This window comes from Danio rerio, chromosome 4 (genome assembly GCF_049306965.1).
Source record: "Danio rerio strain Tuebingen ecotype United States chromosome 4, GRCz12tu, whole genome shotgun sequence".
Classification (NCBI taxonomy): domain Eukaryota; kingdom Metazoa; phylum Chordata; class Actinopteri; order Cypriniformes; family Danionidae; genus Danio; species Danio rerio.
In genome coordinates, this window is record NC_133179.1 from 10,392,256 (window position 1) to 10,414,568 (window position 22,313).

Genomic DNA, 22,313 nt, shown 5'->3' on the forward strand with positions numbered 1-22,313 from the left:
TCATTTGGGTTATATTTAAAAAAGAAGAAAAAAAATTCAAAGGGGGCTAATAATTCTGACCTAAACTGTATATTTAACAAAGATGTGTTTTCGTTAATATTTTAACCTTTCACAGCCTTCTTTGCTCATTTACCAAGGGTCCCAGGTTACTGAATGTGACGTCTAAATGCCATTGCATATAATATTAAAAACAGCTTGTTTTACAATTAAGATACTTACAAGTCTGAGTTATCAGATTCTGGAATGACACCACAGGGTCAAATCCTTTTTTTCTTAGTAGCGTCCAGTAATGTATAACATCAGTTGACAAGTGTGGATAGCGCTTTAGGTTGCTTGACAAAAACTCTACAGTACTGTGGAAAAAAAGGAGATTTGATATTGATAATTCTATATGTCTATAAACATCAGTGTTGACTGAAAACATGCTAAATATTTTCTACTCAAAGATTAGTTGGAGTAATCATACGCTGGATTGATGAGGAATTCGTGCAGCTCTTTAAATGAACTAGTTTGAATGAAATGCCAAGGAATCTCCTCCATCTTTTGTGCCCAGCTAATGTCTGAATTGGACTTCTGAAAAAATGTAGCGAGAATCTGATGGTAGGTGTTTTGACCCTCTGTACCTTAAAGTAAAAGAGACAAGAGCACTCTTTAAAAACACAAATTCATATTCGGTTTCATATTTTAAAAAGGGTTTGCTACTTAACATTTATGAAAATGCATATATTTTTTTGTTTTTGTTTTTTGTTTGTTTGTTTTTTTGGTATTTTTTAAATGTTTATTTTGTAAATAATTACTTTATTATAAAATATATTTTGTAACAAATGTTAATAATAATAATAATAATAATAATAATAATAATAATAATAATGTTCATACTATTTAATTGAATTATTTAAAAAATATTTAACTTATTTGTAAAATAGCGTATTTCTGTGTAAACATGTTCCTAATACATTATATTTTTCTCATTTCTTATTCTTATTTTTTTTGTTTATTTTATTTTCACTATATAGCATTCACGTGGCAAGTTTTAAATATTATTCAAAAAAATAATCAGACAAATAACATAAAGTCATTCTCACCATTCAACAACAGGTTCATAGCCAGGCTGAGAGACTTTTGCTTGATAATCAGAAGACCACTTGCTTTCTCCTGAATCCAAGGCCAAATAGCAGAGCGCAGTCGGGCCCATTCCAACACCTGGACTCTCAGATGACCCCAATAGCCAAGATCTTCCAACAAAACCAGAACCTGAGCTTCAGTAAGCGCACGGGACATATGAATGAGACAGAGCGTGTCCCAAACCCAGCCTGACAGACCTACAGATGAGGAAATTCATTTTAGACAGACAGTTTAATTGATTCTTAAACAAAATACAGTATAAAACCAAAAATGCAAGTAAGTTACTGTAAGTTACTGTTTTTACACTGTTTTTTATTTTATTTTATTTTATTTTTTTACCCCTATTCTGTTTTATTTGAGGTAGTCCTGTTTTATTTATAACCTGAACATTTTCCTCTTTTGTTTTAAGTTTTTCTTTGCTTGTCAAATTTTTGGAACATGTTTAGTTATATCTCTATTATTGTGAAAATTCATAATTCAAAAAAATGAGTTACCCTCACTGGGTGATGTATGAGTTTCTGTGACTTTAGAAGAAGTAACATCTTCTGATGGAGCAGATCTGCTGTAATCTTTCACCCAGCGATGAATGACTTTCACCCAGAGCTCAGGAACTGAATCAGCCTCGGCATACTCCTTCAGCAGCTCCATCTCTTCCTCTTTCTTCCTTAACACCCCACACGTCCGCAATTCTGTTCCAACGAGCGCTAAAAAGGCTGGTGAGCGGCACTTACGCACCATTCTTTGCAAAACAACACTTGGAGGCTCCTGGGAAGGTAAAAACAGATGTTTAAGCAAAATGCTGAGCTGAACACTAGGATCTGGGAAAGGGGGACACTTGAGAATCTGGACATCGGTCCTGCAGGAGAAACTTTTGTGAGTGAGGTCAGTGAAAGTTGTAGTGATGATCATTTTGCAGAAGGGAGGCAGAACAGCTGGCAGCCATTGTAGCGATTTCACCTGGAAGACAAAAGTAGGATCTTTAGTTGTTTCAGATTTTAAAAAGGCTGCTCCGCTTTTCTTACTTATAGTTTTTGTCTTGTTTCTAGTCCAAAAATCAAAAAATATTTTGTTGTTTTCCATTAATAAGCCATCAAAATTATGTTAAACTAAAAAATAATAATAATAATATTTCTTTTGGTAAAACGGTGGCACAATGGGTAGCACAATAGCATCACAGCAAGAGGGTCACTGGTTCGAGCTTGGCTGGGTCAGTTGGCATTTCTCTTTGGAGTTTGCATGTTCTCCCTGTGCTGGCGTGGGTTTCCTCCTGGTGCTCCGAATTCCCCCACAAGCCCAAAAACATGTGCTGTAGATGAATTGGCTAAATTGTCTGTAGTGTATGTGTGTGAATGAGTGTGTATGGATGTTTTCCAGTGATGGGTTACAGCTGGAAGGGCATCCGCTGCGTAAAACATATGCTGGATAAGTTGGCGGTTCATTCCGCTGTGACAACCCCAGATTAATAAAGGGACTAAGCCGAAAATAAAATAAATGAATGAATAAATGAATATTATTTTCCTTAAAATAAGAAAAGGTATATGCCAATGGGGTGAGTATAACCTGCTTTCAATCTGAAAACAAAATTAGTTTGCTTTCCCCTAATTTTGACGGCTTATTTCAGAAAACAAAACAATATTTTTTACTTTTCTAGAAAGCTTCTTGATTTAAGACAAAACTGTAAGTAACAAAAGCTTTTTTGCAGTGTGCTTAAGTAAACCATGCAGGAAAGGGAACTGAAGGATCACCTCTTGCTTTGAAAGTCCAAGTGTTTCTGTCAGAAGGTCAATCCCATCTATAAGAAGAATACAAGGCCTGAGATTCAGGGCTGCAGTAAATGCCTGGACCGCCCGATGGAGATACTCAAACTCAGAAGTGTTCTCTAAACTTTCATCCCAATCTGGAGAATCACCTGCAGAAATAATTTACACTCTCTGAATAATGAGTTTATTATGGACTACACAGTATAAACATCCGTAAATTAACAGTTTTCCATATTTTGTGATTCATGTTTTTTTATTTGTGTTTTTGAATGGCATTATGAAACCTTGATCTTACCCACAACAACATTTGATTTTAAACAGTTTGAAAAGGTGACTTTTATTGCCTTTTTTATTTGGTTGTCTGGATCTGTATTAAAATTGTGGTACAATAGCCTGGCAATAAAAATACTGGTAAACTAGAAAAAAACTGGTAAAAATGGTATTAAAAACATCAAGAGTAGACAGAGCTAAAAACAATGAAATTCATAACCCAAAATAAACAGAAAACATCTGTGAATAACAAAATACAGAAACCGTTAACAAACTGATTTTTTTACAGTGTACTACACTTTTTGAATGTTACTTTTGATGTTTAATATGGTATTTTCAAAGCTCTGCAAAATTTCAAGCATGCAAAAGAAATGTTTTATAAATGAGTTATTGTCTCTTAAAAGAAAGCCACTATTCTGCACCTGATACTAGTCATCGATATTTTTAGTTTTACTTCTTGCACAAACCTATTTGTAATAATTTAGCATAACGCCAGTCACGCTTCATTGGCTGCTCACAAATAACATCTATTTTGACCCTCCAAACAGTGTAATTCTAGCTGAAGCCTGAACGAGTTTGGTTCTTTTATGATGAAATGTCAAGATGACAATGTTTTCCTCACTCAGAATTAAAGAAAATCCACTTTGCATGCACTTCCAGATGGTTACTTTTTGTTTCAGACATGTGTTGTAAGTGGCTGATTAATCACAATAGACAGCCTTGATCGGACCAATCAGAACATTGTTGGGTCTCAAAGGAGAGGTTATGGGACAACAGATCCTTAAACAAACCCTTTCAGACACCAAAAAAATAAGAGTTGATTGAAAAAAAAACACCATTCTGCTGGAAAATGAGGCATTTTACCATTATGTGCTTTTCGAAGTTGAGCAGTACACAGTCTAAGCAAGGATCTGACGTCAGTGCTGGATGTGCTGGTTCCACAGAAGTGACGGATGACTGGAAGATCTGGATTCTGCTCTGAAAAGGTTTGCAGGCACCAAGCTGCCAGAGTCGACTTCCCACATCCCCTTTCACCACTTATTACTAAGACAGACTTCTCAGAGTCGTTCAGGTCACTGAAAACAGGTAAGAATTTGACTTCATATAGAGTTTAAGTCAGAATTATTAGTCCTCCTGTTAAATTTGAATTATATTTTTTCCACAATTTGTGTTTATTATGTGTTTTTTTCAACACATTTCTAAACGTAATCATTTTAATAGCTCATTTCTAATAAATGATTTATTTTATATTTGCTTTGATGACAGTACATCATTTTGTCACTGGATATTTTTCAAGATACTAGTATTCAGCTTAAAGACTTCACTAGGTTACTTAGGTTAACTAGGAAAGTTAAGTAATCAGGCAAGTCATTGTGTAACAATGGCATGATGGAAAAAATATTGGGGGCTAATAATTTTTACCTTAAAATAGTTTATGAAAAAATTAAAACTGATTTTATTACAGCCAAAATAAAAGAAATAAGACTTTCTCCAGAAGAAAACATATTACAGGAAATACTGTAAAAATCTCCTTGCTCTGTTAAACATCATTCGGGAAACATTCAAAAATGGAACAAAATTCACAGGAGATTTAATGAATCTGACTTCATATATATGCTAATCCAACTGAGTGTGCACGATTTATTTGGTTTTTATCGTCTTACCTATTGAAAAGAGCTCCTGGGTTTTTTGCATGTGTCTCATATTTAGCATTGTGGGTTACAGGATGTAGAAATTTGTCAAATGCATTCAATGTTTCTGTGGCTGGAACTGAGGGAACAAACCAATTGCACAATGCACGTGAATAGCTCTTATGAGAATGCAGATCGAATGAATCCTGCCATCCTAAAACACAGGTACGAATACATACACATAATCAAAATAAAATACATATAATCATTATGACATATTATATTATTGATTTTTAAATATCATAAATGTAAAATGTATTAAAAATACAAAGGAAGAAGAGTAGAAAAAGAGATAATGCCCTTGTAGAAAATTAAAAAGTACATTCCCATAATTTATATTTGTATTTTTCATTTAACAGTCTCAAAATATGGTTAAACATCTGTAAAAATAAATTATTACAGCAAATTACATCTTATTTTGATCCGATTTTTTGTCATAGTGTAATAAAATCATATTAAAACTCCATTAAGTACTCCAAAATGTCCAGATTTGCAGACTTACCTGAGATTAAATGTTTTGAATCCTTAGAAATTTTACTAATGACCTCTTCCCAGTCCTTCCTGATCATCTCCCCAAGTTCATACTGGTTTCTGAAAAATCTGTCATAAAGTTAAAAGGAGGAAATAAAGGTTGTGTATTTAAAACACCCAAGATAAAATAGATAATACACATTCAAGTTAATTTGTAAGACATTTTTGCCTATATCCTCAAACCTGACAGGAAGACAGTGATTTATGATTCTTCTTTTCAGATCTCTCAGTCTCTGTCTCTCACGTTGGCTTTGCTTGGACAGCATGTCTAAGAAGATGCTCATTTCTTCACTCCCATCATCATCATTATCATCATCATCATCATCATCTTCAGTATCCTGTGGTGTGTAGTCTTTAAAATAAAAGAAGCAGAGTCTATGGTTGTCAATGAAGGCTGCTTTGGTGATCTCCAGCTCTGTCAGGCTACATGTGCGATACTCATCCTCCAAAACCCAAGGGTAACCAGAACTTGCAGCAATATTTAGCTTTCTAACAACTTCAGATGAAGAACATGATTCGATATCAGGAAGACACTGTCCATAGCTGTGTCCAAGCAGACAAATGAAAAATGATGAGCGGTCTACGAGATCCAAACTGATTTTCAGCTGCTGGTCAAAGAGATCAGAGTCATTTTTATGATTATTTGCATCATCCCTGTCTTGTTTGCTCCTCTGCAAGTCCATAGGTCTGAAACAGGTTCCTCTTGTCTGACAAAGTGCATCTAGATGAGAAAATATATTGTATTTCAGGTAAAACAAATCTTCTTGGAGATCATCTGGAACATAACATAGGTAAGGCTGAAGAGACGGGCTGTCAACCTCTCCTTGGATGTTTAATCCATGCATTTTTTTCCAGAACTATTTTGAACTATTATTAACTAGATACTAGTTTCAGAAGTATTTATAGTTACATTAAACAACACAAATGCAAAAACACAAGTTAAATAAACAATAAAACATTATATTTATTCAACTACCAAACGTTTTAGGTTAAAAACTTGTCTTTGAAGTCTTTGAAGTGGTCAACAACTGGTTGCTAAGGTAAACGTAACTTAAATCTGATTCTGAATCGCCTAGTTACGTTTCCTCCCCATTCTGTTTAAAGCTGAAAACAAACCCACAACCGTTCCCAGAACAGTTTTACAGTCTATGACGAATCCTCATGTAAAACTCGCTCGATGAATTGACATCCCGTGAAGCCAATCAGCGCGAGCCACGAATAGAGCGTGTAGGATCGGACATGTAAGACGCTGATTGGGCGACGCCGACTGCGGATCGCTCTCTGGTTGGTGCGGTGTTGTGCGTGGGGTGCAGTGAATGGCTGAAAGCAGCAGAGCACCGCCCTAGAGCGCATGAGTTAATAAAGCCGACTTCTCTCTCCCTGTCCACGCACTGAAACACTTCATCGAGGCGTGGAGGGCTCTGCAAAAGCTCAAGGCGTTAATCTGCTATTGAGTCTCATTAATAAACCGTTTTTCTTTCAAAAACAATGAGGCGGCTGTGGATTATCGGTCTCCTCTGTGCACTTTTGGCGTTCGGTGAGTAGATTTTAATAAACGGCCGTGAAATGCGCCGATTTGCATTATATTTGATGGCTTTGAACTTGACAGTGTTTGCTGTACTGTTGCCTTCTTTGTGCGGTTCCTCTTTTTGCCATGTATGCTTTAAAATTCGAAATAAACGTTTAAACAATGCTTCTTGTATAGCCATGCTAACGATTCCTAAATTTTGGAATGGTTTCGAACGGGAAATAAAACATGGAGAGTGAATTTGACTTGCATGTGCTTCTGGAAGTTTCCTTATTGAATTGGCCCTCTTATTATTATTATATGCTGCTTATCAATAATAGCTATATTGCGACAGGTTGAATTAAATCATTTGATCTTGTATTTAATGAAATATACGATTAATTAGTTACATAATATTGTTTGAGAACAATGCAATCTAATTTCACGTTCAAAGGAACCCAACCTGATATTTTGAAACATGTTTAATTGTCACATGATTTAACTCGTAATTTTAAAAACATCATCTGCACTGGAGTCCAAAGCATTTCTGTACACTTCATACGTGTGTGTATATATGGAAGGCCTTTTATCAAATTTGACTTCACAATATAAACTTGCATATCAAGTAGAAGCAACCTTGTTGTGCATAATGGGGTTTTTGCCAAGCAAACCAGCTTAGAAACTAAGTCCTCAAACATTCATTCAAATAAAATTATGCCAAAGTGCAGCATTTATTTTACTATTAGTTACTGGGTTAATTAAAAGTGCTTATCAACTCGCACCCTTTATTTGTGGTTTTGTCCTAATCTTTGATATTTTGCATAATTACAGCATCTGTAAAAGCTGATGATGATGTTGACATTGATGGCACAGTAGAAGAGGACCTTGGGAAGAGCAGAGACGGATCCCGCACCGATGACGAGGTTGTTCAGAGGTTTGTATGCACTTGAACTTCATTCGTTTTAAAGATCAAGGAGCAATAATTTTAATTATCCAAAATTAGTGACCTTTATTTAGGCTCAGATCTTGAAGTGGGGGTAAATGAATCCTTTAAGCTAATCTTAGCTGCTATTTTAAGCTTAATAAACCTCACTTGATTTCTTATGAGGGTACATTTGGATGTAGTCACTAAAAGCTCCTCATAAAGGCCAGAAATGATCCCCAGTGGGGCTAGACATCTGGTTTATCTGTTTATGCATCTTATCAAAACCCAGGAGTAAATGGCAAATCCCAAGAGTATGGAATATGTGAAGCATCCCTTGCACTCATGTTTCTATCTCATCTCTAACAGGGAGGAGGAGGCCATTCAGCTAGATGGTTTAAACACCTCACAATTAAAGGAAATTCGTGATAAAGCAGAAAAGCATGCGTTCCAGGCAGAAGTGAATCGAATGATGAAACTGATCATCAATTCTCTATATAAGAACAAAGAGGTGAGTGTTAGAAGTTTAAAGTTATAGTTCATGTCTTTGCAAATTTTGCATAAGGTGTCCTAATTTTTACTTTTCCATCCTAAAGATCTTCCTGAGAGAGCTGATCTCTAATGCTTCCGATGCCTTGGATAAGATCCGGCTGCTGTCTCTGACCAATGAAGATGCCCTTGCCGGAAATGAAGAGCTCACTATTAAAATTAAGGTGCGTGTTGCCACCCTTCTGATCTGAAACCCTCTCCGTTTTACAGAGAAATATAACATTGGGTCTGAATTTGCATTGCAAAAGAAATTCAAATGCGCTTGAAGCAGACTGAGAAGCGTTTCCTTTCTTCCTTTCATTTTCTTATCTTAATTGTAAGACCGAAAGCTTTTAAACATGCAAATTTTCTTTTAGTAAATACATCCTTTACCTGCTTTTGAGATTACGCAATACTGGTCACGTATGCACTGCACATACTTGTTAGTGTGCTTTTTCTTAAAAATGAATAGGCAAAATATTGTGATCGGTCTCCTGACTAATTTTTAAGTACATAAACTGGATTGCTTATGGCTAATAATTCTTAAAAAGCATCAATTGTACGAAGAGAACATGGTAATGATTTTAAAAGAGCAATCAAAAAGAGCTCTTCTAAAATTCACTGCATGTGTGTGACTCTTCTCTCATCAGTCTGACAAAGAGAAGAATATGCTTCACATCACTGACACTGGTATTGGCATGACCAAAGAAGAACTGGTGAAGAACCTTGGTACCATCGCCAAATCTGGAACCAGCGAGTTCCTGAACAAAATGACAGAGGTGCAGGACGACAGTCAGTCCACCTCTGAGCTGATTGGTCAGTTCGGTGTGGGCTTCTACTCCGCTTTCCTTGTGGCCGATAAGGTCATTGTCACTTCCAAGCACAACAACGACACCCAGCACATGTGGGAATCTGATTCCAATCAGTTCTCTGTCATCGAGGACCCACGTGGAGACACTCTAGGCAGAGGCACCACCATCACGTAAGCAGTTGAATGTGAAACGGGGCTGTATAATATTGGGGGAAAAATTAGATAGTGTTAAGTGTGATTATAACCAGTTGAAATAAGTAGCTCTAATTGGAAAATTCATAATTATTGACCGATTAGGATAATTTTATAGAGAAGTGAATCTACATTACATATAAAGCCAATCACAAGCATTGATGAATATAATAGAGCAAAGTTACAAATAAAAACACGCAGTGCTTTATGGTTTTCTCTGGGTTTTGTGTATATAAATACATTTAATTTTTTATTAACAAAAAAAATTTACTTTTTGGATGCTTTTTATGGTTAATTTGCAGTGACTTAAGAAATCATGTGTTTTAAACTGGATCCTGGTCAACTATACTCATGATCTTGCGATGCAACTAATAATAATGGTCATGTGTTTTGACCATTGTGATATTAAAGCTGTAACAATATATTTTACAGCCTTAATGTACAATATTGTAAAAAAAAATGGATTGCAACATTAAGATGACTTGTTTCTAAGCCTTAATGTAAAATATTATAAAAACAAAAAAATAGATTGCAACACTGTTAATAAGGTGACTTGTTTGTTAGGTTGGTGATGAAAGAGGAAGCTTCTGACTACCTTGAGCTGGAGACCATTAAGAACCTGGTGAAGAAATACTCCCAATTCATCAACTTCCCCATCTACGTATGGAGCAGCAAGGTCTGTTCACAAAAGACCCCAGACACTATAACATAACCAGATGTTGGACTTCTTAAACTCACTGATTTGTGTCATTTCCCAGACCGAGACCGTAGAAGAGCCTATTGAGGATGAGGCTGAGGCAGAGAAGGAAGAAGCCACTGAAGATGAAGCTGAAGTTGAGGAAGAGGAGGAAGACAAGGACAAACCAAAGACTAAGAAGGTTTTTAGATGGAGATATTCAACCCAACATTAGAAGTTATCCTATACTTTTTTTCCAGTGAATTTTAATTAATATTTGTTGTTTTAGGTGGAGAAGACTGTGTGGGATTGGGAGCTGATGAATGACATTAAACCCATCTGGCAGAGACCTGCAAAGGAAGTGGAGGAAGATGAATATACAGCCTTCTATAAAACTTTCTCCAGGGTGAGTAAAACCGGTGTGTGGCACAAATGGTTAGCTTTTTATGGTCCACTGCGACCTCTGGATCAGTTCAATTGGATCGTTGTCATTTCAGGACACTGATGAGCCACTGTCACACATTCACTTCACCGCTGAAGGCGAAGTCACTTTCAAGTCCATCCTCTTTGTTCCTGCATCTGCACCCAGAGGTCTTTTTGACGAGTATGGCACCAAGAAGAATGACTTCATTAAGGTAATTTGTGAACATTAAGTGAGAAATGGGAACTTGTTTTTGGTACGAGTTGCTAATTAGACTTGTTTGTTTCATTTAGCTGTTCGTGCGTAGAGTCTTCATCACTGATGACTTCCATGACATGATGCCCAAGTACCTCAACTTCATCAAGGGTGTTGTAAGTGCCTGTCTTTCAGTTTAGCATTTCATTGGGCAATGCATAATGCTAAATGTTCCATTTAGCCTGTGTATTGGCTTAAAAGTTGGCCCACATGGAATCTGTGTGCGTAGAACTCCGCAGATTTTTAGCCCATCGAGTCCATTTATGTACTTGTGTATATGTATAATCATTCAGGTTTTTAATTAATTTCAGTAATATTGACTAATATATGTGTTTGTTTTATTCACAATAGTTTGTAAAGTAATATTCTGTCTTTTAGTAGAGATATTATGAGAGACTTTAACCAAACAAGTAGATCTAGATGGATTTGCATTGTAAACATTAAATAAACGTTAACTGTTTCATTTCATGTATTAAGTTTTTTAGGTTTGATACTCCCAAAGTTATTTCCCATACATTTTTTTTTTTTTTTTTACAAAATTCTTAGCAGAAATGGCAAAACTGTCCGCTGATTCTGTCTGGCCCTACTTAAGTAAAGATCACTTCTATTTCAGCGGATTTCATGCGTTGCATTTTAATAATACTACAAGCTATAATTGTATATAAATACTATAACAAGTGGACTAAATGGCATTTTCTCGCTATATATGGGATTTTTGTTTTTAAAATAAATTTTATGCTTAAGAGTTAAGATATTCCTAACAAAAGCGGGTGGTGTAATGAAAAAAAAAAAGCTGTATAAAATCTAAATCTTTAATTTGTTTTTGATTCATCTTGCTTAATTTGATCTTAGGTGGACTCTGACGATCTGCCTCTGAACGTGTCCAGAGAGACTCTGCAGCAACACAAACTGCTCAAGGTGAGTTTATACGTTTGCTTATCGAAGCAACATTAACTATGTAAAACGCAATGCAATACAACATGCAAATTTAAATAACTTTCAAAACTCATGACTGCCCATTTTGTTCTTCAGGTTATCCGTAAAAAGCTGGTGCGCAAGACCCTGGATATGATCAAGAAGATCGCTGAGGAGCAGTACAACGATAAGTTCTGGAAAGAGTTTGGCACCAACATTAAGCTGGGCGTGATTGAGGATCACTCCAACAGAACCCGCCTGGCCAAACTGCTCCGCTTCCAGACCTCCCACAGCGACACCGTGCTGTCCAGTCTGGAGCAGTATGTGGAGAGGATGAAGGAGAAGCAGGACAAGATCTACTTCATGGCTGGAACAAGCAGGAAGGAGGTGCTTAAATGGTTTTTAAATCTCACCCATACTTGCTTAAGAACTCTTTCTGTATTCCAGTAGCAGCATGTAACATTTTGTCTTCTGGTTTTTAGGCTGAATCATCTCCATTTGTGGAGAAGCTTCTTAAGAAAGGATATGAAGTGGTCTATCTGACTGAACCAGTGGATGAGTACTGCATTCAGGCCCTTCCTGAGTTTGATGGCAAACGCTTCCAGAACGTGGCGAAGGAGGGTGTGAAGTTCGACGAGAGCGATAAGGCCAAGGAAAAGAGGGAAGCTTTGGAGAAAGAGTTTGAGCCCCTTACTACCTGGATGAAAGATAAGGCCCTGAAGGAACAAGTATGATTATTTTGTCATTACATCGTAGTGCATATTATAAAGTGGCAGATGAATAGTAAGATGTGCTTCTGTTTCAGATCGAGAAGGCTGTTTTGTCCCAAAGGTTGACAAACTCTCCATGTGCTCTGGTTGCCAGTCAGTATGGATGGTCTGGAAACATGGAACGTATCATGAAAGCTCAGGCTTACCAGACAGGAAAAGACATTTCCACAAAGTACGTCTTTTGAACAAGTATTAGACCCTCTTCCTAACTAAAATTTAATATGCATGGTCAAATCAAAAGGAGTCACCCAAGACTCATTAACATTTTCAACTCGTGTACAAATAGGGTTCTCGTGACCCCCTTCTGTTTAGACTGCAAGCAAAGGAAAAATTCAGATGATGGCCATGATTGAGCAATCTTTTTTTTTTTTTTTTTTTTTTAACAATTGTATAATTATGTACATGTAAAAATTGTTTTGGTGCACATTTTCACAACACATCCCATTACAGTAGGCGTTTTGTGGGTGATGTGTGAATTGTCCAATAAATTCATGCAATCGTAAATGTTACTACACCTATTATGTGCTTTCAAACGTGGAAAACTGGAAATGCAAGCTTGTGAACAGCACTTTAAATTTAGCCGCATTTCCCTTGTTAAAGTTATGCATTTGTTAAAACAATGAAGTAAATATTGCAGAAACGGGGCATTGAAATAAAGTGGGGAGTTGATTGCATTCTGCTACATTTTGGATATTTTATATTGAATGTAACATGTTATGTGAAAATTGAAAAATCTGTAACCACTATGACCATTTATCCTAATTAAACCCATATTGTTCATTCTAGTTATTATGCAAGCCAAAAGAAGACATTAGAAATCAACCCCAAACATCCACTCATCAAAGAGATGCTAAGGAGAGTCAACGTAAGTCAAGCGTTCTCATTTAGCCTAGCAAATTGTGCCTTCAATCTTATTTCAAATGAATATATTGTGCATTTTGTGTTGTAGGAAGACGCTGAGGATAAGACGGCCGCAGATTTAGCCGTAGTGCTGTTTGAGACCGCCACACTGCGATCAGGATACCAGCTCCAAGACACCAAAGCCTACGGAGAAAGAATAGAGCGCATGCTGCGGCTCAGCATGAATGTAGACCTTGACGCTCAGGTATGGATGTTCAAATCAAGCATCAGATTATTCTGAAGGTCTGCTTGTGAAGATCTCTGCTTTATGTAATAAGTCTATCTCCTGGTATCGGAAACATTCAGACTGAGCTTGATTTTATTAATGGAACTCCCAGAACCAGGACACTTAGAATCCTGTTGTTGCATCTACAGGTAGAGGAAGAGCCAGAGGAGGAACCAGAAGAACAGACAGAGGAAGCTGAGGATGAGGAGGAGGTCCAGGCAGATGAAGCAGAAGAGGAATCAGTGAGTGCCCTTCCAAACAAAAGTCTCTTTAGGAGCTGGAATTCTGGTCTTCATATATCTGAATATGTATGTTCTCTGCGTTTCAGGAGGCCACATCCAAAGATGAGCTGTAATGTGTAAATTTGGAAGGGATGGGAAGGGGTGTCTGACTGTGATGCAGAGTGAAGATGGCGACGTCAACGCGGTTGTCTTTTCTCTGTGCGGGTGGGCTTGGGGGATAGGAGCTGTTTTTTTTAAAGCGCTGCTTTTGTGTTTGCAATTTCTTTTTTTACATTCCTCCATGATTGTAAATTTGTTAATATTTAACTGACCCAGTTGTGGAGTGCTGACTCCTGTCCACAGAACGATTAAATGTTTCCGGAAAAGGATTTTTGTGTGCAATTTCTTAATTTGCGTCATGTTAACCAGTTCTATTAAATAACATTTTAGGATATTTTAGCAGCATCAATAGTGCTTTGATTAAAGTCCAGTTTGAATTTAAAGGGATAGTTCACACAGTTTACTCAATTTTTACACTTGTGCTTCAAAAGCTGTCTTCTGTTGCACACAAGAATATTTTAAAGAGCTGAACCTGTAACCATTAACTTCCATAGTATCTGTTTGTAATGTGCAAGTCACTGGTTACAGGTGGGAACATTTTTTTTCTAAATATCATCTTGTTTTAAGGAAACTCTCTAGATTGAAACTCAAAGGATGAGTAACTTGACTCTTTGGTGATCTGTCCCTTTAAGGATTTTTCAGTCTAGGTCGTACCAGCGTGAATTTTCCTGTGGGGTCTGGGATATACCACTTTTCCCAGAGGTCTAGATGGACGCAGGGGTAGTCCCAGGGTTTGAATTGGCCGTTCCAGTGTAGTAGCTTTGCCTTTTTGAGGAATGTCTTGGGATACCGTGTATCAGGACTCCAGCCTAAAGAAAACCCAAGCAGATGTTTCCTTTAATTCAACTGGCAGATGCTTTTATTCAAAGCTCACAAATGAGGTCTGAGAACTTTAACCTGTAGTTAAGTTTACAAGATTTACAAAATTTCTGAATAAAGGAGAAAAGAATTTCAGCAGACTAATAGGTAGATGGACCTTCATTTAAATTTCAACGTTAAGAATGACAGTGACTGTTAAATATTTCAGCATCAGTACTTGTCTAGTATATTTCAGAAATTATTCTAATATGCTGATTTGCTGGTTTTTTTTTTTTTTTTTTTTTTTTTTTTTTGTGCTGCAAAATGGCACATTTCAGAATTGAATAGACTAATGACAGAAATAATTTGAACCACATGATTAGTTACAGACATTATAAAGGTTTATACTATAAATTTTTTATAAATTGAATGCTTTGTTAAATGGGGGTTTTTAATTTCAAAATTTAATTTACAATAATGGTGTATATAATAAAATATTGAAGTACTCTCAACTTTAAAAATGTGCATCCAAATAAAGGTTATATGTTAAACTTTTTAAATTTAATTAATTTAAATGTAGTTTATGTAGCATAATATTTATCAGATTAACTTGTACAACATTAATTGGAGTTGGGTTTTTTTGTGAGATGTAGCATTCATTAAAAACAATTCATTACCCAGATGTCTGATGTGCCACAGTGGATCAATGGTTGTGAATTTATCATGAAAAACGATGAGCATTGGAGGAGTGGCCACACCACCTGCCACTGCACTGCTATATAGATTCTCCCTACAACCACATAAGAAAAGAAATTTAAGAAATCTCCAAAATCTTTTATTGGAGCTCAATATGAACCAATATATCACCTGAAATTCTTAGCCATCCATTTCTCCAGCTGTTTGGTTATCTTTTGCCTTTGCCATTCACCAACGTCCGCCACAAAAACACCTGGATTAAAGGAGCATTCGCTGGGATTGATGCCCAGCTCTCGGACTTCCTCTTTGCGGTAGTCCAAAAAGCCCATATAAGTTGTCTGTAACAGGCGATTGTGTATGAACAACACAAAAAAAGAAAGAAAAAAAAACAAGAAACATTAACTAAAGCAATTAACTACATTAAAAAATACTAACGCATACAGTTGATGTCTGAATTATTAGCCCCCCTGTATATTTTTTTCCAATTTCTATTTAATGAAAAGGAGATTTAGTTGTAATTTTTTAGTTGTAATAACAGATTTGTTTTATTTTTGCCATGATCACAGCACATAACATTTTACTAGATATATATGTTTTTTTAATTAAGTCTGCTTTTATTCTAGCTGAAATAAAACAAGTAACACTTTTTCCAGAAGAAAATATATTATAGGAAATACTGTGAAAAACTTGCTCTGTTAAACATCATTTAAAAAGAAAACAATAATTTTGACTTCAGCTGTACTTTATATCCAGAAATACCTGCATCCCCACACTGCGCACCATCTCATGTGTATCGGGCAGATCGCAGTCTGAGGCAAATGCAGCAGCGTGACCCTCTTTCAGCTTTATGTTATACAGTTCCTGTATATCTCCTGGGTGTTCAAACACATCAAAAATCTGTCATTATAATCCATTTGTTCATTTATGATGTATGGAAATATGTATATAAATCTCAATAGCTTATTATGAGTCTGAACACATATTAAAGTAAATATTTGATCAAATCATGGTGTTGAATATCTCTGCATCCCAGGCACTAATAATTTAATCATTTATTAAAGATGAATCACTGAGTGTCTGAGAATAATCATGGATATAAAAATTACCTCCGTTATTTTTTATTTATTACTAGTCCCTTTTGTTTTTCACTTTTATAATCTGAGAAAAAAAAATATTTAAACTAAAAATAAAATCAAATAATATTTAAAATATAAAAATATATAAAATAAAAACTCAATTATATAACTGAATATGATTAAACACTGAAACAGTAGAATTACAGCAATATTTTCTGAATAAATAATATTCTGTATAATAAAGGTTTTTTTTTTTTTTTTTACTATTTATTTTTATTCTTATTAGTACATTTTGGTTTTCACTTTTAACATCGGAGCATTTGGATTGTGATGTGTGATTCAGACATAATATCTTAATAAATGCACTTTATATACGAGATCATCCTTCCACAATCATACTGACGATGAATGCTTTTGTATCAAACCAACAAGCATCAAGTTTACACCATTTTACCTTGAACTATGACATCATCATCCAGGTAAACTATCCGCTTGTGATTTTCAATAGCAAGAAGCGGAAGGTAGAACCTCACGAAGTTAAGCTGCAACACAAATAAAAAGCAGGAACAAGAAACAATATGGCACGGTTAAACCTTTAACAATCAGTCAATGTTTGCGTTAGAAAATGACACGTCAGTTTAGGGTGTACATCTTTGGTCATGTCATGTAATACGTCATCACACCTAGTATACCAGAAATGATGAAGAGTTTACTTAAATTAGGCTTAAACTGTGGCTGTAAAAAGCAAGACTCACAGGATGCAGCAGTTCTGGTCGGGATGAGTCTGGGTGGACTTTTCCCTTCAGAACCATTGGATTGAATTCCAGGATCTTGTATCTGATATTTCTCAGCTTGGTTTTCTCTATGTATTCCCTGTTTGAGTGCAGGAAAAAAATTGCTTATTGATGACATTTATTGACTGAGCATGTCTCTAATTTCTCTTATAGACACGTAAAGGGTGGATTGATTAAGGGTGGACATATTATACATTTCCAAATTCAACTATTGTAAGCTATACCACAAAAATGATAAAACAACTAATTAAAATGAAGCTGAAATTAAATCAAATAAATATTAGATGAACTAATTAACAAATAAACCTGAATAATATTAGATGAACTAAATGAACAAAAATAATTTAAAGCAAAATTACTAATGGCAATTAAAAATGTATTAATATAATGAGTACAATATTAATAAACTATTATATTCACAATTTGACTGTGTATTTGGTTAAATTGCATATATATTTGGTTAATTTATATATATTTTAAATGTGTAGTTAAATAATATACATAATTTATTGTAATTAATAATATTTAATTAAATTTCTACAGTAAAACATTTATTATATAAACAATTGCAAGAGTTTTCAACTGTAAAACAAAGAAGAAAAAAGAAAGCAGAAGAACATGTTAAATGCAAATCAAATTCAAATAACCATAAAAAATAGGCAAATAAATAGGCTTATCTACTTTTCAAAAAAAAAAATTGTCCAATAAAACAATTCAGTACTATGACGCAAACGTTTTTATGGCAATACTTTTAATTTTTGTAAGTATATTATACTATTTATATATATATATATATATATATATATATATATATATATATATATATATATATATATATATATATATATAATCATTTTTTTTAGTCAAGAAACAATTCAACCAAGTGTGTGAGGTTAAGGTTAATCCAGGCACCTTATCTTTTTAATGGCATCTCTTAGCGTGACTATGTAGAAGAAAACTCTGGCTTGACTGTTGCTGTAGACGCTGTTGATGACAGTCATCGATGCACCAATACGCTCTTCTGAAGCACAGATGAGCACAGGAACATCAGTCTCCACCTCTTTCTCATCCTTCGCGCCTGTATCAGCCTCCTCTTTCTTGAGCACTGTATAAAGCACAATAAGATTAACATAACAAGCTGACAACATCCATATACATGTGCATACATTAGTACCTGGATACTTGGGCAATGTCTGTAGTCTGGTCTTATTATACAGAAGAGCAAAAGCCACCAGAACCAGCAGAATGAGAAGGCCACGATTGACTGGCACACACAGAGATAGAGACAGAAAAATAAAAGTCATAACGTTGCAATTATTTAAAATGCTGCATAAAATTAAACAATGTCCACTAGAGGTCATTATAATACTATGTATGATTTTTGGGACTATCGGTGCATCACCAGTAAGTAAAAAAACAAACGTATCCATCTAATGAATAGCTAATTTTTAAACTCATTCATTCTTTTTCTTTTCTGCTTATTCCCTTTATTAATCTGGGGTCGCCACAGCGGAATGAACCACCAACTTACGCAGAGGATGCCCTTCTAGCTGCAACCCATCACTGGGAAACATCCATACACACTCATTCGCACACATTCACTACGGACAATTTAGCCTACCCAATTCACCTATAGCACAACTCTTTGAACTTGTGGGGGAAACCGGAGAACCCTAAGGAAACCCACGCAAACACGGAGAGAACATGAAAACTCCACACTCGAACCAGCGACCTTCTTGCTGTGATGCGAACGTGCTACCATAGTTTTGTCAACTACTAACATGTCAGCTGTGTTTGCCATTGAAAACTTAATTTAAAACATTTCTGGGAAATTAAAATAAAGCTAATTTGAAATAGAATATAAATACAGATCAAAATCCTGAGCTTAAAAAATGAAATGTAGGAACTAAATATGTTAAGTTGATGTAAAAAGATTACTAATATTATTATGTAAATAAATACAAAAATGCATGCAAATACACAAACAAACAATAACAAAAAAAATTCAATACTCAAATAATAAATGATACATAATATATAATAATTATTATTAAATAAATAAAAATGTAAATATATAACAGTTTAACACTAGTTGTGCATAAAATAGTATAATAAAATATATTAATAATATATTATAAATAAAATAAAAAATAATAACAGTTACATTATAAAATATAATAAAATCTCAATCCAATATATGATTAGATATTGAAATACAAAAAAAGAATCAAAAAACACAAAAATATGCTATCCGAACTAAAAATAAAATAAAATAAAATAAAAGAGAGTAGCATTTAAAATATATTTAAAAATCAAATAAAAGCTCAACTATTTAATTAAAACGGTAGAATTATGGCAATTCTTTCCATATAAATTGCATTCTGTATAATAAAGGGTTTATTTTTTTATTATTTTTTTAAATATTTATTTTTTATTATAGAATTTTTTAGCTATTTATTTTTTTCTGTATAATAAACGTAACTATTTTTACTGTTCGTGACAATAAAAGACAAAAAATTAAAACAAACAAAAATTGTGAAATCTGAGCTAAATGTCTTTGTGGGCGGTTTGAGCTCAAACAGTGTCCAGGCTGAGGTCAGCTGAGAAGATAAAGTAAACATCTGTGTAATTTGTTGCATTTTACTCCATGACTAATGTAAAACATGCCTTTACAAACTCTCACCAGGCCTTTGTAAAACCAAGAAACACAAATAGCAGTAAGTAAATGTGAAGTAAAGAGTAGGATTTCCAGAGACGCTGCTACAATACATCACTTTTATGGCTCCAAATTTGCCTGGTTACCTCATTTTCTTTGGTACGGCCGGTGGGACTGACCCTCCTCCACTTCAGAAAACACACATTCCAGTTTTGCAGGACAGCGAAGCAAAGTGAGACCCTAAATAATCCCAGTGTGCTCTCAGATAGACTCAGAGAATGATCTAATATCATGTATGTCAGACTTTTAATTGTATCAAGTTTTGGATTTGGAGTGTGACTGATATAATGAACTTGGATGCGTTTCCATGGATTGTCAAACAGCGATGCAATAAACAACTTTGTGTGTAGACGTGGAAACACAATCTGCAAAACTTGAATTTGTTACTTACTTTTCCTCAGCAAAGGCATTTTTCATCTTCAGCATCTGTAAAGGGAGATTAAAATGAGGATATTGGTAATATTTTGCACTGTCATATTTAAATATACAATATTATATTAGCTATGATAGATTGCATAACAATGACTAGTGGCAATTGTGTCTTAAATTGTAAATGAAATTAAATATTTTAGTTTTGATAGATTACAACATCTAGTGGAAATTGTGTCTAAAACATGCATAAATTGTAAATTGAATTAAATATCTTAATATGATAGATTACATTAGAATAACGAGTGATTTTTGTCTTAAATGTGAATATATTGTTAATTAAATTAAATACTTTAATATATTAGTTTAGTTATGATAGATTTCATTGCAACAACTAGTGGAAATTGTGTCTTAAATGTGCAAAAATTTAAAATTAAATACTTTAATATAATAGTTTATTTTTGATAGATTTCATTGCAACAACTAGTGGAAATTGTGTCTTTAATGTGCATACATTTTTAAATAAAATAATATATTTAAATATATTAATTATGATAGATTACAACAACTAGTGGAAATTGTGTATTTAACATTTTATGTGCTGCCTGCCATCTTGACCAGGTCTCACTGGAAGAAGAGACAGTACTGTGTCAATGTGATCTCCTGGCTAAATAAAGGAAAAAAGAAAAAAGAAAAAAAAAAGAAAAAAAACATGCATAATTTTTGAATTACATACTTTAAATATATTAGTTTCGATAGATTACATTATAACAAAAGTGGAAATTGTTTCTTTATTGTGCATAAATTGTAAATTAAATTAAATACTTTAATATATTAGTTATGATAGATTACATTATAACAATAGTGGGAATTGTGTCTTTAACATGCATAATTTGAAATATCAGTTAGAGTTATTAAATGTTTTCAAGTATTTTCACATTGCAAATAGCGATTAGTTGACTACTTAAAAAGTTGAGTAAATCTGTTGGCTTGAAATGAATAAGTAAATTAATTATGTGCATAATTTTAAAAAAAAAGTTAAGTCGACTTATCAGTTACAAGTTACACTGAGTTTACTTTCTTAGCGCAAAGCAACTAATCTTTTTACAGTGTATTAATTACGTGAGTATTATATTTTGCAGATATTTTAAAACTACTGACATCCCTAATATTAATATTGCTATGTTATGTTATTATAAGAAATTAGTTATATGGTTCAAGTTGTTTATGCACAGTAATAAAAATCATTTTCTCAATATTTTTATGTTGACAAAAGTGAGTTCAAATTGTGTCTGTTTGATTTGATGCAGAATTCAAACGGTCTTGACCCGCTTAATTATGACTTATGGACTTGATGAAGACGTACATCATTTTTTATCTTTTTTAAACGTTAATGGCATCACAGGTTTATGATCATGTGTCCAAAATGTATTTTGTGTCTCTTGAGATTTTTGCGCACATGTGGGACTGTTTATCAGGAGTCTCCTGGCCTTTCCTTCCTCATGGCATTCTTCACTAAGCCTTGACTCTCAGTTATCTATTTCATTTCGTTCTCTCCTCATTCTGAATCACAATTGTTCTGTCTCACATAGGAGAAAAACAAAAACAAATTATACAATAATCTGCAAGCAAAACCTTACATTGTGTTTTTGCTTAGGAATATGTGAACTAGGCTACTAAAAGAAGTGACTCTTTGAATGTAGAATAAATCTGAATTCTCTCTGAAAGCTCATGAATATTTACCAAAGTAAGTCAACACTACAACCACAGATTAGGTATGCATAATTTGTTTAATGTACGTTCATGTGCTGTTACATTATGCCTTTTAATGACAATTATCACCTGTAATGTCTTTCTTACTTTAGATAGCATTATCTTAAATGACACTAATCTTTTAGAAACGAGCGATAACGTTACGTTAGCAGTTTTTCCCTGTCAGAAGACCAAAACAATGTCACAAAGATAACCAAATATGACTAATAGTTATCAAAATAAGTGGTTAGTACATTAAAATATAACATAC

General features: G+C 34.3%; 2 protein-coding genes across 16 annotated transcripts in view; one reads left to right on the forward strand and one right to left on the reverse strand.

Moving 5' to 3' along the window:
• glt8d2 (glycosyltransferase 8 domain containing 2) overlaps positions 1 to 22,313 on the reverse strand; it is a 28,630-nt gene that overhangs the window by 6,022 nt on the left and 295 nt on the right. For 3 of the 15 annotated variants that reach the window (XR_012401634.1, XM_073946620.1, XM_073946624.1), the window contains exons 2-19: positions 20,313 to 20,347; positions 18,380 to 18,469; positions 18,118 to 18,310; positions 17,167 to 17,284; positions 16,866 to 16,953; positions 16,095 to 16,207; positions 15,507 to 15,673; positions 15,317 to 15,429; positions 14,496 to 14,650; positions 5,561 to 6,098; positions 5,349 to 5,446; positions 4,820 to 5,000; positions 4,020 to 4,231; positions 2,871 to 3,034; positions 1,620 to 2,082; positions 1,086 to 1,322; positions 467 to 623; positions 220 to 353 (exon numbers count right to left, since the gene is read on the reverse strand). Coding sequence is in view for 12 of the 15 variants with exons in the window: in XM_073946620.1 (XP_073802721.1) it covers positions 220 to 353; positions 467 to 623; positions 1,086 to 1,322; positions 1,620 to 2,082; positions 2,871 to 3,034; positions 4,020 to 4,231; positions 4,820 to 5,000; positions 5,349 to 5,446; positions 5,561 to 6,060 (2,146 nt within the window). In the remaining 3 variants the exon portion in view is untranslated. Of the gene's footprint in view, positions 1 to 219; positions 354 to 466; positions 624 to 1,085; positions 1,323 to 1,619; positions 2,083 to 2,870; positions 3,035 to 4,019; positions 4,232 to 4,819; positions 5,001 to 5,348; positions 5,447 to 5,560; positions 6,099 to 6,195; positions 6,426 to 8,425; positions 9,342 to 14,201; positions 14,651 to 15,316; positions 15,430 to 15,506; positions 15,674 to 16,094; positions 16,208 to 16,865; positions 16,954 to 17,166; positions 17,285 to 18,117; positions 18,311 to 18,379; positions 18,470 to 20,312; positions 20,348 to 21,749; positions 21,874 to 22,313 lie in introns of those variants that run through there. The other 12 variants (XR_012401632.1, XM_073946622.1, XM_073946625.1 and 9 more) reach the window with 8 other exon arrangements.
• Positions 6,783 to 14,110, forward strand: hsp90b1 (heat shock protein 90, beta (grp94), member 1). Its single transcript, NM_198210.2, has 18 exons — positions 6,783 to 6,914; positions 7,716 to 7,818; positions 8,176 to 8,317; positions 8,403 to 8,519; positions 8,985 to 9,316; positions 9,902 to 10,013; positions 10,096 to 10,215; positions 10,303 to 10,419; positions 10,511 to 10,648; positions 10,728 to 10,805; positions 11,542 to 11,607; positions 11,722 to 11,991; positions 12,087 to 12,332; positions 12,410 to 12,546; positions 13,161 to 13,239; positions 13,324 to 13,479; positions 13,650 to 13,742; positions 13,829 to 14,110. Exons 1-18 carry the CDS (start codon positions 6,866 to 6,868, stop codon positions 13,853 to 13,855), a joined length of 2,382 nt encoding a protein of 793 aa, NP_937853.1. The 5' UTR covers positions 6,783 to 6,865; the 3' UTR covers positions 13,856 to 14,110.

Excerpts from the sequence above, each read along its gene's own strand:
- hsp90b1 (NM_198210.2), top strand. The coding sequence starts at position 6,866 with ATGAGGCGGCTGTGGATTATCGGTCTCCTCTGTGCACTTTTGGCGTTC. Across the intron at positions 10,014-10,095 it reads TCTACGTATGGAGCAGCAAG|ACCGAGACCGTAGAAGAGCC; the intron begins GTCTGTTCACAA and ends GTCATTTCCCAG. Across the intron at positions 13,480-13,649 it reads ATGTAGACCTTGACGCTCAG|GTAGAGGAAGAGCCAGAGGA; the intron begins GTATGGATGTTC and ends TTGCATCTACAG.